This window comes from Poecilia formosa, unplaced genomic scaffold (genome assembly GCF_000485575.1).
Source record: "Poecilia formosa unplaced genomic scaffold, Poecilia_formosa-5.1.2 Scaffold471, whole genome shotgun sequence".
Lineage (NCBI taxonomy): Eukaryota > Metazoa > Chordata > Actinopteri > Cyprinodontiformes > Poeciliidae > Poecilia > Poecilia formosa.
The window spans coordinates 338,497-350,870 of NW_006800410.1; the positions used below are offsets into that span (position 1 = coordinate 338,497).

The 12,374-nt window shown below is 42.6% G+C and overlaps 2 protein-coding genes and 1 long non-coding RNA gene across 6 annotated transcripts in view; 1 reads left to right on the plus strand and 2 right to left on the minus strand.

Moving 5' to 3' along the window:
• LOC103156234 (ADP-ribosylation factor-like protein 8A) overlaps positions 1-1,896 on the minus strand; it is a 9,305-nt gene extending 7,409 nt beyond the window's left edge. Inside the window, exons 1-2 of the mRNA XM_007578218.2 lie at positions 1,523-1,896; positions 163-243 (exon numbers count right to left, since the gene is read on the minus strand). Coding sequence (XP_007578280.1) covers positions 163-243; positions 1,523-1,645 — 204 coding nt within the window. The 5' untranslated portion in view covers positions 1,646-1,896. The remainder of the gene's footprint in view (positions 1-162; positions 244-1,522) is intronic.
• Positions 1-4,612, plus strand: part of LOC107833858 (uncharacterized) — a 12,660-nt gene extending 8,048 nt beyond the window's left edge. The window contains exons 2-3 of the long non-coding RNA XR_001659635.1: positions 3,084-3,092; positions 4,601-4,612. This is a non-coding gene — a long non-coding RNA (uncharacterized LOC107833858). The remainder of the gene's footprint in view (positions 1-3,083; positions 3,093-4,600) is intronic.
• Positions 3,647-12,374, minus strand: part of LOC103156236 (tyrosine-protein phosphatase non-receptor type 7) — a 25,655-nt gene continuing 16,927 nt past the window's right edge. For all 4 annotated transcript variants that reach the window (XM_016664153.1, XM_007578221.2, XM_016664152.1 and 1 more), the window contains 6 exons: positions 9,138-9,275; positions 8,896-9,060; positions 7,578-7,756; positions 5,889-6,002; positions 4,268-4,352; positions 3,647-4,138 (listed from right to left, as the gene is read on the minus strand). In XM_016664153.1, the coding sequence (XP_016519639.1) occupies positions 4,046-4,138; positions 4,268-4,352; positions 5,889-6,002; positions 7,578-7,756; positions 8,896-9,060; positions 9,138-9,275 (774 nt within the window). In that variant the 3' untranslated portion in view covers positions 3,647-4,045. The remainder of the gene's footprint in view (positions 4,139-4,267; positions 4,353-5,888; positions 6,003-7,577; positions 7,757-8,895; positions 9,061-9,137; positions 9,276-12,374) is intronic.

Below are 12,374 nucleotides of genomic sequence, written 5' to 3' on the forward strand. Positions count from 1 at the left end.
GGCCGCCGATGTCCCACAGCTGGAGAGACAGAGCAGGACAGGACAGAGCAGGACAGGACAGAGCAGGACAGAGCAGGGGACAGGACAGAGCAGGACAGGACAGAGCAGGGGACAGGACAGAGCAGGACAGGACAGAGTGATGCAGGGAATCAAACTATCAACCTTGATGGTGACGTTGCCCTTGGTGATCTTCCTCATGTTGAAGCCCACCGTAGGAATCATGTCTTCGCTGAACTGACCCGACTGAAACACACACACACACACACACACACACACACACACACACACACACACACACAGTCATGTTTTCAGGTCAAACAGCTGACACTAGCAGTGAACAGATCCAGTTTTCTGGCCGATCTTTAAAAGTCTGACCTGCTGATTGATGTTTTTTGACTGAAATGTTGCTAAATATAGAAAAGGTCTCCGAGTCGGCAGCAGTCAGGTGACTATTGTTACCCCCACTGGCTGAGTTTGGACCTTTGCTGACGCAGGTCAGATCAGAGGATAAGATCGGCTTCAATATGGACACATCGGCCGATAACCGATCTCACTACACCAAGGAAATCTGAGCCGATTGATTGGCTGGCCGATAAATTGGTGCACCATTACCTGAGACTGACGTTCAGGTAAGGCTGCTCTGACTCTGGATACTTCTCTATGAAGCTCTGGTTTGTGTTTTTCCTTCCACTAAATGTTCTGTTAATATGGTTATGGGACTGTCACAATAAGCAATAAATCAACTAATTGCCTGATAAATTAAAACAGTTTGCATGATTTATTGTTTTTGTCTTTTACCACAAACTACATGCTAAAAGCCTTCAGTCTGCTAGACCTTTTTTTTCAGGACTTCATAATTCACTATATTTGTTTTGTTTATTTATTTTGGATGTTTATAATAACTTTTATTTTCAGTGTTAAATGTTCATTAGAAACTAAAGTTTACTGATCTTTGAGAATGTGTTCTTACAAAAATGATCAATTAATGAGCTTCTTTTAATTTATCATGCGGTTAATTGATTTATTGCTTATTGCACAGGTCTGTTTCTGCCTACTTCCTGCTGTCAGACCGGTTCTAGATAAATAGTTTCATCTGACCTGATTATGAATTGTAAAATTATAGCAAAAAGATCAACTAATCACAGTTATTTCATGGTGGAACAAATTTTATCACCACATATTTCATGACCCAAAACAGAATGAGTCTGAAAGGGGAGTAAATACTATACACATGGCTGTAAATGTAGGATTTTTGCGACATTTAAAGTTTTTCTGCTTTTTCATTGGACATAAATCCTGATCTGTTTGATCCAGCAGCAGACTGGCGGCCTCCAGATGTTCCCAGATGCTTCTGTAACATCATTCCTCTTTCCCTTCAGCGGAATCAGACGGGATGAATCCACACAGATCCACCTGGAGGTGGAGGAACCCCCCCGACCTGCTGGACTCCACCCCACCTGCCTCCAGCTGACCTCACCGCTGCAGGACAACAATGGACGCCGCCACATCCAGCAACACTCACCGCTATTACATTCACAAAGGTGGTCTTCCCGGAGTACTGCAACCCCACCAGGGTCAGCTCCATCTCCTCCTTCCAGAACAGAGCCTTGAACCAGTCCAGGAGTTTGTTGATCAGCGCGATCATCTCTGCGCTCCGTCCGCTACAGCTGCTCGGTTAGCTGCTAACTGGCTGCCCGGCCCGACGCTCCGCTTTCTCTGCCGCTGACAGCCGCTGAGACACCCGCTGACGGTAACAGGGAGAGCCACAGAGCCAAGCAGCCTCACATTAACTCTGGAGCTCCGGTAGCTCGGTGTTTTACTGCTTTAAAACCCACCGAGTGGCTTTTCTCTGCTGTTTACTAGCTGCGCCTTTTCCTGCTAGTGCCGACAAGGAGGAACCAACGCACACGAACACATCCGGCGGAGCCCTTCAGAATAAAACACAAAGAAAATCAATTGTGTCAAAACTTACAATAAAATACAATTTTTATATTCAAACATAATGTCCTTAGTTATTAAATCAATTCATGTAATCATAATGTGCCGATTATTCAACATAATACTAACTGTTTTGCCTTTTTGGTGATTTCAAATGAACGGGTAAATAAAACTTCGGCACTATTTCCGGTTTGGGTGGGGTTGTTAGAGGAGGCAGAGGAGAGCAGAACAAAGACGAGGCAGAAACAGAAAACATGTAACGAGTTCTAAAACACTGACCTCTGTTGGTTCACTGCATGATTCTGACGATCATTCAATTTTTTCTATTTATAGTCTGGGTACATCTTAACACAAAAGTTGTAGTTTTAGTTCCCATTGTTCCCCATTAGAATATCATTAAATAGGATATGTTTCGCATTTTAAAATAGTGAGATAGGGTTTGGACTTCTTTAGTTTGTTGTGTCATAAAATCAGCCATCCATTGTCTGTTCCTGCGGGGTACACCTTGGACAAGTTGCCACAGAGACACGAAGGATAATTTAGAGCAGCGGTGTCAAACTCATTTTTGTTTTGGGCCAAATCAAGAACAGGGCCGGTTGTGCCAGAATGTATCGATAAAACCCGTTAAGATATTAATGAATTCTTAAAATTTAATAATATTGAACATCTTTTACGTCCCTCCAGGATTACGAGATTGTTTTTGTGATTTTTTAAAACTGTTTGTGGTGCTAATTTAAAAATATTTACGATATTTGTACTTATGTATGACGGTATAAATAGTGGACAATGATCTGACATCAATTAAGGTTGAGACAGCTGTTAGCATCTCTTGAACCCAAATGTTTTTGACCATTTTTGTGGAAAAATCTACAGTAAACTCACAGTTATGCAATAGTACAAAAAAGTGCAGGGATTTGTTGATTTTTGCGTGATTTTCCACGATAATTTGCAAGAAACTGGAGGGACTGATTGATGAAATCAGACAGAAAATAAAAACTGCTTTGATTTGATTAATTAAATAATACTTAAGCACAGTGTTATCTTGACGGTTGGCACCAAAGGGCCACATAAAATGGCTACGGGGGCCGGATTTGGCCCCCAGGCCTTGAGTTTGACTGAACAGTCATGTTTCTGGACAGTGGGAGGAAGCTGGAGTACCCAGTTGATGGGTCCCATGTAACAAAAACCAGACAAATATATTATTGACATGTATTTAACAGCTTCCCAAATACTGCAATAAGCAGTCCCTGCTGGTTTCTGCTTAAACTGTGATGATAACTGCAACCTATCAGCTTCCTGTTTAGGAATCTTGTCACATAGGATGTTTTGCTGTTGACATCTAGTGTTCATTAGAGGTACTGCACCTCTCCGGTATTCAGGTCTCAGCTGCTGTAGGAGGAACAACTTATCCTGCTTATCCGCCAACAAAATGCTTTTTGTTCAGAAACATCAAGAAGCACAAATATTTTTAATTTAAAACAAACCTAAATTTATACATTTCTGATAAAAAAAACAACCCACAGAGTACTAAAGCAAAATAACCAGAATATAATCTGAAGCAAGTTTTCAGACTTTGTTTCATTAAAGCTTCCAGTTCAAATCAAAAGTTCCTATTTTTAAACTAACTTTATGATTTAGTCGATTTAGTCGTTGACTGAACAGAACCTGATGGTCGGGTTCAGCTCCGCTCATCTCTGAGAAACAAACATGTAAACAATACATTTATTTCATTTTAATAATCTAATTCTTTATTTCTCTTTTCAGTCCAGGATGAAAATTTTGGTTCTATGGGTTCTCCATATTTTCAGAACCAAACAGAAGATCCAGTTCTGGTTCTGCTGTTCAGAACCAGAACAGCAGAACCAGATGGATCTGATTTTCTTTCAGTCCTGTCTGCTGCTGCTGCTGAGGCCCTTCGGTTCTCCCGGTTCTCCCGGTTCTTCCGGTTCTCCCGGTTCTCCTGGTTCTCCTGGTTCTCCTGGTTCTCCCAGTTATCCCAGTTCTCCTGGTTCTCCTGGTTCTTCCGGTTCTCCTGGTTCTCCTCTGCTGTGCTGCTTTCCTCAGATTTCTTTGAGGACGTTGCTGGTTCTGTGGGTTCTGGTTTTTCTCAGTTTTGCAGTCGAAGGTTCTGCAGCCGAACGCTGGCCTGGTCCTCAGGGGTCTGCTGGTTCTGTGAGTCTGTGTTGGTCTGGTTCTGGTCCTGATGGGGAGAAAACACGGTTAAACTGGCAGAAAGTCGTTCCTCCTGACTTTGTTGAACTTGGCAGCAGGCGGATCTGACTGACTCCTCTAAAAAAGGCTGTAGGCTCGGCTGTGTGAGGTTCTGTACCTGGTTCTGCTGCAGCTGGCGGCTGTACTGGGCCAGCGTAGAGTACAGGAACTGGTACTGCTCGGTGGTCTGGATCATCCCACCCCTGCACAGGACAGAGGAGGAGAACCTTTACACGAAGGTTCTGGCGTTTAAAGTTGGGACAACACAGTTTTTTTTTATTTTATGCAAAAGAACTTCAGTGTCCAAGACGGTCCATCAAGCACCAGAACCGGTCCCTGATAAGGAGAGCCTGGCAGAGTAAAGAAGCCACCAGCGCAGAGCTTAGCTGACTCTGGCTGCAGGTGGTATGTGTAGATCTGCAAAGTGTGGAGAAGATTTCTGATAAAGAAGGGAAGGAAAGGATCTGATTCTGCTCTTTGGTGGGGTCCGCTAGCTAAAACTAGCTGCCCTAAAATATGAATAATAAACAATGATTCTACTAATGTAAATTGCTATACCAACATAGCATTTAGTGGAAGCTAATGCTAAAGCGCTAATCCACCCACATATCGTCCTCACCAGGATCCAGTGTGTCATTAATCACCTTCCTGTGTCGTTGTGCTTCAGGAAGTAATTCTGCTGAACAGAACTTTCCCTCATGGTTCAGTCTTACAGTTGTTGAGTTTTGCTAACTATGTTTACTATGTTTTTCAGTCAGAAAGCAGATTTTAAATGTTTACTGTAATGTTACAGACTGTAACTGCTGCGCAAACATCCTTCATCCACTTCAAAATAAGAGCATGAGTATCAACGTCTGTCTACTTTCATAATTCTTAACAGTTGATAACAAAAACTTCAACACAGATGCCAAAATATATTCAACTGAAAGATTAATAAATAATAATTATAATAATAATACATTTTAATTACAGGTACCTTTCTTGACACCACACAAAATACATTAACTCAATTAAAAGATACAACAGTAAAATAATAAAATCAATCGAATACAAAAGCAGAAATGATCAAACAAATAAAGCAGTTTTAAACAAATTTGTTGTCAGTTGCTATTTGAAATGAAAAATTAGAAAAATTAATTCAGAAGAAGGTAAATGCTAATGCTAGCACTAAATGCTCTCACGGTTAGCGAACATGCTAACACGGTAAATTAAAATTTAGCTCCAATATTAATTAGCAGAAGTATTGCTGCCACTGATTCTGTCCAAGAACATCTGAAGCGATACAGGAAGTTCAGGGATGGGCATCAGCTTTCTGCTAGTTTCTCAGATGGAACCATTTCCTGATTGGCTGGAGCATCTGGAAGGAAAGCTGTGAGGACCTGTGTGATCCCCGAAGCATCCTGATCCAATCATGTGTGCTTTCCAAGATAAAGAGAAGATCCTCCAAGAGAAACTTCTCCAAAGATCATCAGTTTAGTGACGATCTCCTGATTTTTCCTTCTGATTTCATGAAGCTACAGGTTGGCGAATTGCTTTTGGACTTCTCATGATCCGGACCCCACTGAGAGCCTGTGGTCAGTTCTCCAGCAGCAGGTGGAGAAACAGAGAACGGGACACTGCAAGTCACCCAAACGGGTCAGAGAGAACTACAGCATAAAGACAGGAAATACATTTGAACAATGTTCTCCAGCAGCGACGTGTACGAACATCCAAACGAAATCACCTTCAGACGACCTCACCTGTCGAGTCGGAGCTGACAAACCGTCTCCAGAATGTCCACATGTCCGGTTTCTCTGAGCTGCTGGCAGCAGATGCTGCTGGCTATGAAGCAACCCGTCCGCCCGATGCCTGCGCTGGGGACACAACGCCAGAGCAGGCTTTAGAGTTTCACTGCAAGGAGCTACAAGGAGCTTCCAGGAAAAAGGCTGGAGCCAAAATCCTCTTTCCTGTCTGTCAACCTGTCCTGGGTTCACCGGATCAAACTGTCACAAAGAGTTTAAGATCCAGTTTGAAACCGGTTCATCCCTTGATTTCAGGATTCCTCTAATGTCTGAATGAGTGGGAACGACTGTAGCTGAAACTGCGATTTTAGCATTTCTCATGCGGTAAGGCCCGTTTTCCCATAAATACTACGTTGTGAGGACCCACTGCTCCTTATGGGGCCCCAAAGAGGAAGTGAAGTTTTGGGTTAAGCATGTTGTGGTTAGTGCAGGGTAAGGTGTTAGGCTGTAGAAATTAATGGAAGGTAAATGGAAGTCAATGTAAAGTCTTTGTGAAGACAGGAAAACATATTATTGCTGTACTTTTGCAAATTGCCCTTTTAGGTCAATCTGTGGTGTTTTTACCTCTAAAGACCGAAACGCCTCATTGGGACCAGTTCCATGTCTTGATTGAAGAAGATGCCTGTAGATTGTTGAATTTGTGTGTATTTATGAAATGAGGTTCTGGTGTTCGCTGGAGGAGCCAGAGGTGTCAGAAACCTCCCAGAGGGAGCCGCAGCTCCCTTGGCCACCTCTTGGGGGCGCCACTGCTGAAGCCAGGTCTCAATGTGGTAGACCTAGTTTTTTAGAGTTAGCCTTTGAGGGTTGGTGTGAATGAAGTTTTAAGGTTAGGTTGGGCAGAAATGCCACCTTTATGGGTCATTTTCACACCGTAGCAGTTTATCTGCCTCCAGCCTGCGGTACACGGCCGCGGCGCTCCGACAGGAAGCCGGGTTGAACGCATTCGCCGCGCTGGTCTGACACACTTCAGGCTGGTTTCGCTGCTCTGCTGAAAACACAGTTTATCTGACATAAGGTTCAGATTTCACTGTTTTTTCTGCTGGTTAAAGAAGATCCAGGTTTGTTCCATCTCGACTGTTGTGTTCTTGAGGAACCTCAGATTGGTTTCAGTATTTAGTCTGATCTGGTAGCGGTTGATCGTCGTGTTTAGAGGATGGGATAAATATTTGCTGTGAATAAGCTTTATGATGCTGTTTTATAAATGAAGAGATTAACTTGGTTCATTATGGCCCCATTTAAAGCGGTTCTTCTTAAACCTGCTGCTGCCAAAAATCAACTAACGTCAGGAGAAAATGTGAAGAAGACAAAGTCCAGTTTTCTGCTGTCCTGCATGGTCAGGCTGTTCCACCTTCCCCCCTCCTGTGGACTGGAAAGACTAAAACTAACAGCCTGACCAGTAAAACTAAAGTTTTGGATCCTGTGTGATTTAGAATCGATGCAGATCTGGAAGGGAACCGCTGCAAAGCGAGGTGAAAAGGTCTTTCTGGTTGGGATCAATGTCTGCAGCTGGTTGTTAATGTCTTTTCAACGGTGAGTTTGTTCTTCAGCACTTTAAAACGTTCCTTAAATTACTGGTGAACAGAAGCTAAAATGTGTTTGTGTTGCAGGAACCTGGAGGTTTAAGCTGTTTTTTTCATAAACACCAACCTGCAGTGGACAATGATTGGTCGGTTACCCGGAACGGCGTCTGTGATTGGCTGCAGGGACTTCCTCTGTGTCTCCACCTCCTCCACCAGCTTCAGCAGAGAAACAATGCATTCTGGGATGTGGTGGTCGGGCCAGGAGCTGAACCAGTAGTGTCTGACCGGACGGCGCTCAGAGTTCAGCTGAAAACGAAGGTGAAGGTGACAGAGATGATGAAGCTTCTCCAGAACATCCCACAAGCAAACAGAATAAACATGGAGCTTCTGGAGCATCAACAGTCTTTGAAAGCTGTCAAGAGGAAAAGTAGGACATGTTTATTTATTTACTAAAAGGTTTTAGTGATAGAAACTGAGGCCTGTGAAAACTGATCCAAAACTGAGGATCAGGAACTAAAACATGAAACCGGAGATCTGACAGGGGAAAACAGCGACATCTAGAGGCTCCTAGAGGAAACAGCCCATTTAAATGGATCCTTTAAACGTAACTTATTCGTTGGCTTTTAATCGAGGCCTGATTCTGTAACTTTTCTGTTGTGATGTTTTACTTTTATTTATTGTTATTACTATTATTCTTTTGTATTAGAATTTTTCTCTTTCTCTTTTCATTAACTTATTTTATAATGTTATTGTTTTTGTGCAGCAGTTTTAAACCCGTTTTAAAAAGTGCTATAAATAAATACATTTGACATTAACAAACACCAGAACTAGAAAGACAGAATTCACTGAAAGTTTTACAAGAGCATAAAAAATGTGATCAAAAATAAAAACTTTAATAACCACCGACCATGATGGAGCTCCAGAAACACTGAGTTCATCTGAACTTTGTTTCTGTTTTTATTTCAGCTGCAGTTTGTTTTAAAGCTGGAGTTCAGACATCCTGACCATCCAGGGTTCAGATCAGCTGAGGCATTAAATGTTTTCAGCCTGATGAAGCTAAAAACATGAACAGGATCTGAAATGCGTCTCAGACGGATGTGAATCATCTCCACAGGTGAAACCTGATATTTTTTCCTCACTGACTGAAGTTAAATCGGACCAAACTTTTCTTGTTTTATCTTAGCTAGAATCATTTTTTTTTCTATTTGCTGATTGTTAGAAAACTGAGCGACAATATTTTTCAGAATTCAGAAGTGTACATACATTTGGTCAGTTTCAGCGATAAGTGTCCTTTAAAATGAACTTTTTGGGTAATTTAGAAAAGTTTGGTTTGATTTAGCCTCAGACAGTGAGGAAAATGTATATTTTTATTCAGTAAATGGACAGATATGTACATAACAGAACTACTTGACAGTATTTAATGTGTTTTCCCAGATTGGACCCACCTGGATCTGCAGATCCGTGATGATGAAGCCGTTTTTTTCCTGGCTGTCTTTAACTCTCAGCAGGAATCTGCCGAAGCGGCTCGTCTGTCCCTCGTCCTGCCGCTCCTCGTCCTCCTCCTTCACCTTCGTCCCGTCCCTCGGCTGCGGCCAGTAAGGCTCGCATTTCTGAGCAAACACACGTCAGACGCTGAACACCGCGGGCGATCTGGTGACGATTCCACAGAGAGAAACAAACCGCCCACCTCGTTGTTCTCCTTCAGCTTGGTCACCATGACGATGATGCTGCTCCGCTCCTGCCACACCATGTCCCAGAAGTCTCCCACAGTGTGCAGCATCGGGCCCTGGGTGGCGATGAAGGCCCTGGGAGCCCCTCTGTAGCCCTGCAGGACATCCAGACCATCAGAGCGTCTCTGATGCAGCTCACACCCCAAATTCATAACACGGAGGGTTTTTCTTTTTTAGCAGAGTTATGAAGTAAAAAAGTAAAAGTACTTTGTAGATTTTTCAGGTATCTGTACTTCACTCGAGCATTTATCTTTCTGACAAAGTTTTACTCTCTGCACGAGAAATTTCTGTACTTTTTACTCCTTACATTTTCACTTCTGACTCGTTACTTTCATGATGACAAGAATAATGATGGAAAAAATCCACCACCCTCACAAGAAGTGAGTTAGAGTGTCTGTAATTCACCATTCAGTCGGATGCAACCAAAGCAGAGAAGGAGAAACTTTAACCTGAGACGAACAGGAACAGATTCAGAGACGCTTTAAAAAGCTTCCATGTTGAACGTTTTGATCCGGACTCAGATTTGGTTTGAAGGAAAACGAGATCAGGATTATTATTTCTATGCAAACACAGAGCATGTTGTCGGCAAAAGAAAGAAATGATGCATTTAGTGTGAAACTTTTAAAGTATTTTAGACTTTAAAAAGTACTTTTGTATTCCTCAGTGTGAAAATTACAAAACTTACTTTTTTACTTTTACTTTAGTAAAGCAGCCGACCTGAACTTTTACTTTTACTGTAGTATTTTTGAGTACAGGTATCTGTACTGAAGTAGAGCAGGTGAGTACATCTGACACCTCTGATGGTTCAGTTGGATTATAATCCAATCTCTCTACACCAGAACCGGGTCGCGTTCTGCACACATCGCACCGTCAGGTTCCCAGGAAACTTTCTAAAGGTGAAACACGAGTTGGTTAAAACGGGTGAAGCTTCACTTTGTCTGTGGTTTCATTACAACAGCAGCAGACCAGAGGCTTTGCATACCAAGCTACCTTTCTGAGGAATTGCATAAAATGAGGAAGCCGGGTTAGCCGACCGTAGCTGAGGTTCAGAAATGCAGCATCTGGTGTTTTCTTTCATTTTAACACCAAGAACTGGTTCTAATCAAACGCAGCACTCATGAAAACAGGACAAGAATGATGAGCCCCAGAAAGAAGCTCAGTTTTCATTAGTGGCAGGAAGAAAATCCTGTCATTTATGACTCCAAACTGGATTTTCCAGAAGTTTCCAAGTGGAAGCGACGAGAAGCGGCGGATTGTCCTGGACTTCATCAGCCAATCACTGCGTCGCTGTTGCTTCATCGCATTGAGGTTTGCACACGTTAGTTTTTGCACGGCTCTTTAAAGATCAATCTTTTTCAATCAATCAATTTAAGGTCTGGAGTTTGACTAGGCCAAGTGTCAGCTTTCAGACAGAAGACAGAAGGAGAGGATGCCAACTAGCCTGGAACGACGGTCTCAGAAAAACCAGAGGTTTTCAGGAACGTGTTGCTTTTTACCGGGTTTTTCTGTCAGGCCAGCTGGTTTTGGTGAAGAGAAAGAAAATCCATTCGAACCAATACATCAGTGGAAACGGCTGATCAGTGGTGTGAGGTTAACGTTCGCTACGTCACAACTTATTCAGCAAGTTTCCAAAAACCAAAATCTGCCTCATGTGGGTGTAAAAACGTTTTTTCCAAACTGAGGAGGTTATTTCAAATTTACCGTTTCTAATGCGAAACTTCAAAATGAGCGTAAGAAACGTTGATGGAAACACGGCTAACGACTCCAGTCCTGGAAAGAACAATTCACCTTTAAACGTTTGAACCAGGAATGGCTGATATGGGAATTCAGGCCAAATATCTCGATTTTTCAGAAAAAACAGAATCACCTCATCGAGCATCAAAACTTTTTTTTATTAAATTCAGGAAGTTGTTTTGGATTTTCCATCTACCTTTTCTGATATGATCCCTCAAAATGGCCATAAAATGTTCTGATGGAAACACGGCTACTGCAACCTTCCCAGGTTTTACAGCCCAGATCATCACTCCTCCTCCGCCGTGCCGTAAATGTTTAGGACTTCTCCAGGGTTACAGCTGATGTTTCCCATCTACACCGATGATATCTGCTGTAAATCATCTGGAGCCATTGATGATGGATTTGATGTCATTTGTTCAAACATTTATAAGTTAAAATCATTAAAATGGTTTCATGTAAAGTTTTGATCGTTGATTCTCTGCTGCATGACTTTATGTTTTTATGTTTATGATGTAAAGCTCTTTGAAATGCCTTGCTGCTGAAATGTGCTGTACAAATAAAATTTGATTGATAAAATGCTGCTTTTCTGCTGACAGATAACTTTAGTTCTTCACAAAGTAACTTTTATTTGAACTAAACTGCTGTCTTCATTTCATCTGATGTTTTCTGGTTATTGCATCAAGAAACCCGCAGCTTCTTTACATCCCCTCAGCTTCTGAAACCAGCCCACTTCCTTGACGCCATCAAACAGGAAGTTAATGATTAAGACACTTTTGCTCCTCAAAATCAACCGTCAGGCATTGAACCAGCGACTCACGAGTCACCGGCCGGGTTATCAGAGCAGGTGAGCCAAAAGACGGAGCCGCAGGTTCCAGCTTCATGAAAACTGTTAGTACACACACTCCTGATGCGGCGGGGCGAGGGATGCGTGGGCGGAGGAGAGGAGGGGGTGAGTCAGGGACAAGTCACTTCCTCCCTCACTTCCTGTGGCTTTCCTGGTTGTCAGACTCCCACGTTGACAAACTGACAGCTTGCACCTCAACTTCTTTTTGCTTAGCCATTGGAAACACACACACACACACACACACACACACACACACACACACACACACACAGATAAACCAGAAGACGCCCACGCTGAGTGACGGAGCTGTCACACACTCAGCCAGCTTCCTTTCTCTTTAATAAAACCCAGAAGGCAGCGCGTTTCTCTGTCGCCGAACCTAATTAAACATCTGTGACATGTTAATAATAAGACGACTTGACAACATCAGACATGTGTTCCTTTTAACTTGAGCAGAAGAAGATGCACAAAATGACCCTTTTTGCCCTGGAAGTAACAGTTTCTTTGTCTTCCAGCCTCATTTTGCACAGATTGTTTTCATTCTGATCAAGTTGGTTCTCCGTCTATCGTCTGTAATCGGGGGTTAGTGCCAATCTCCTGTGGTTTTTGGGTGAGA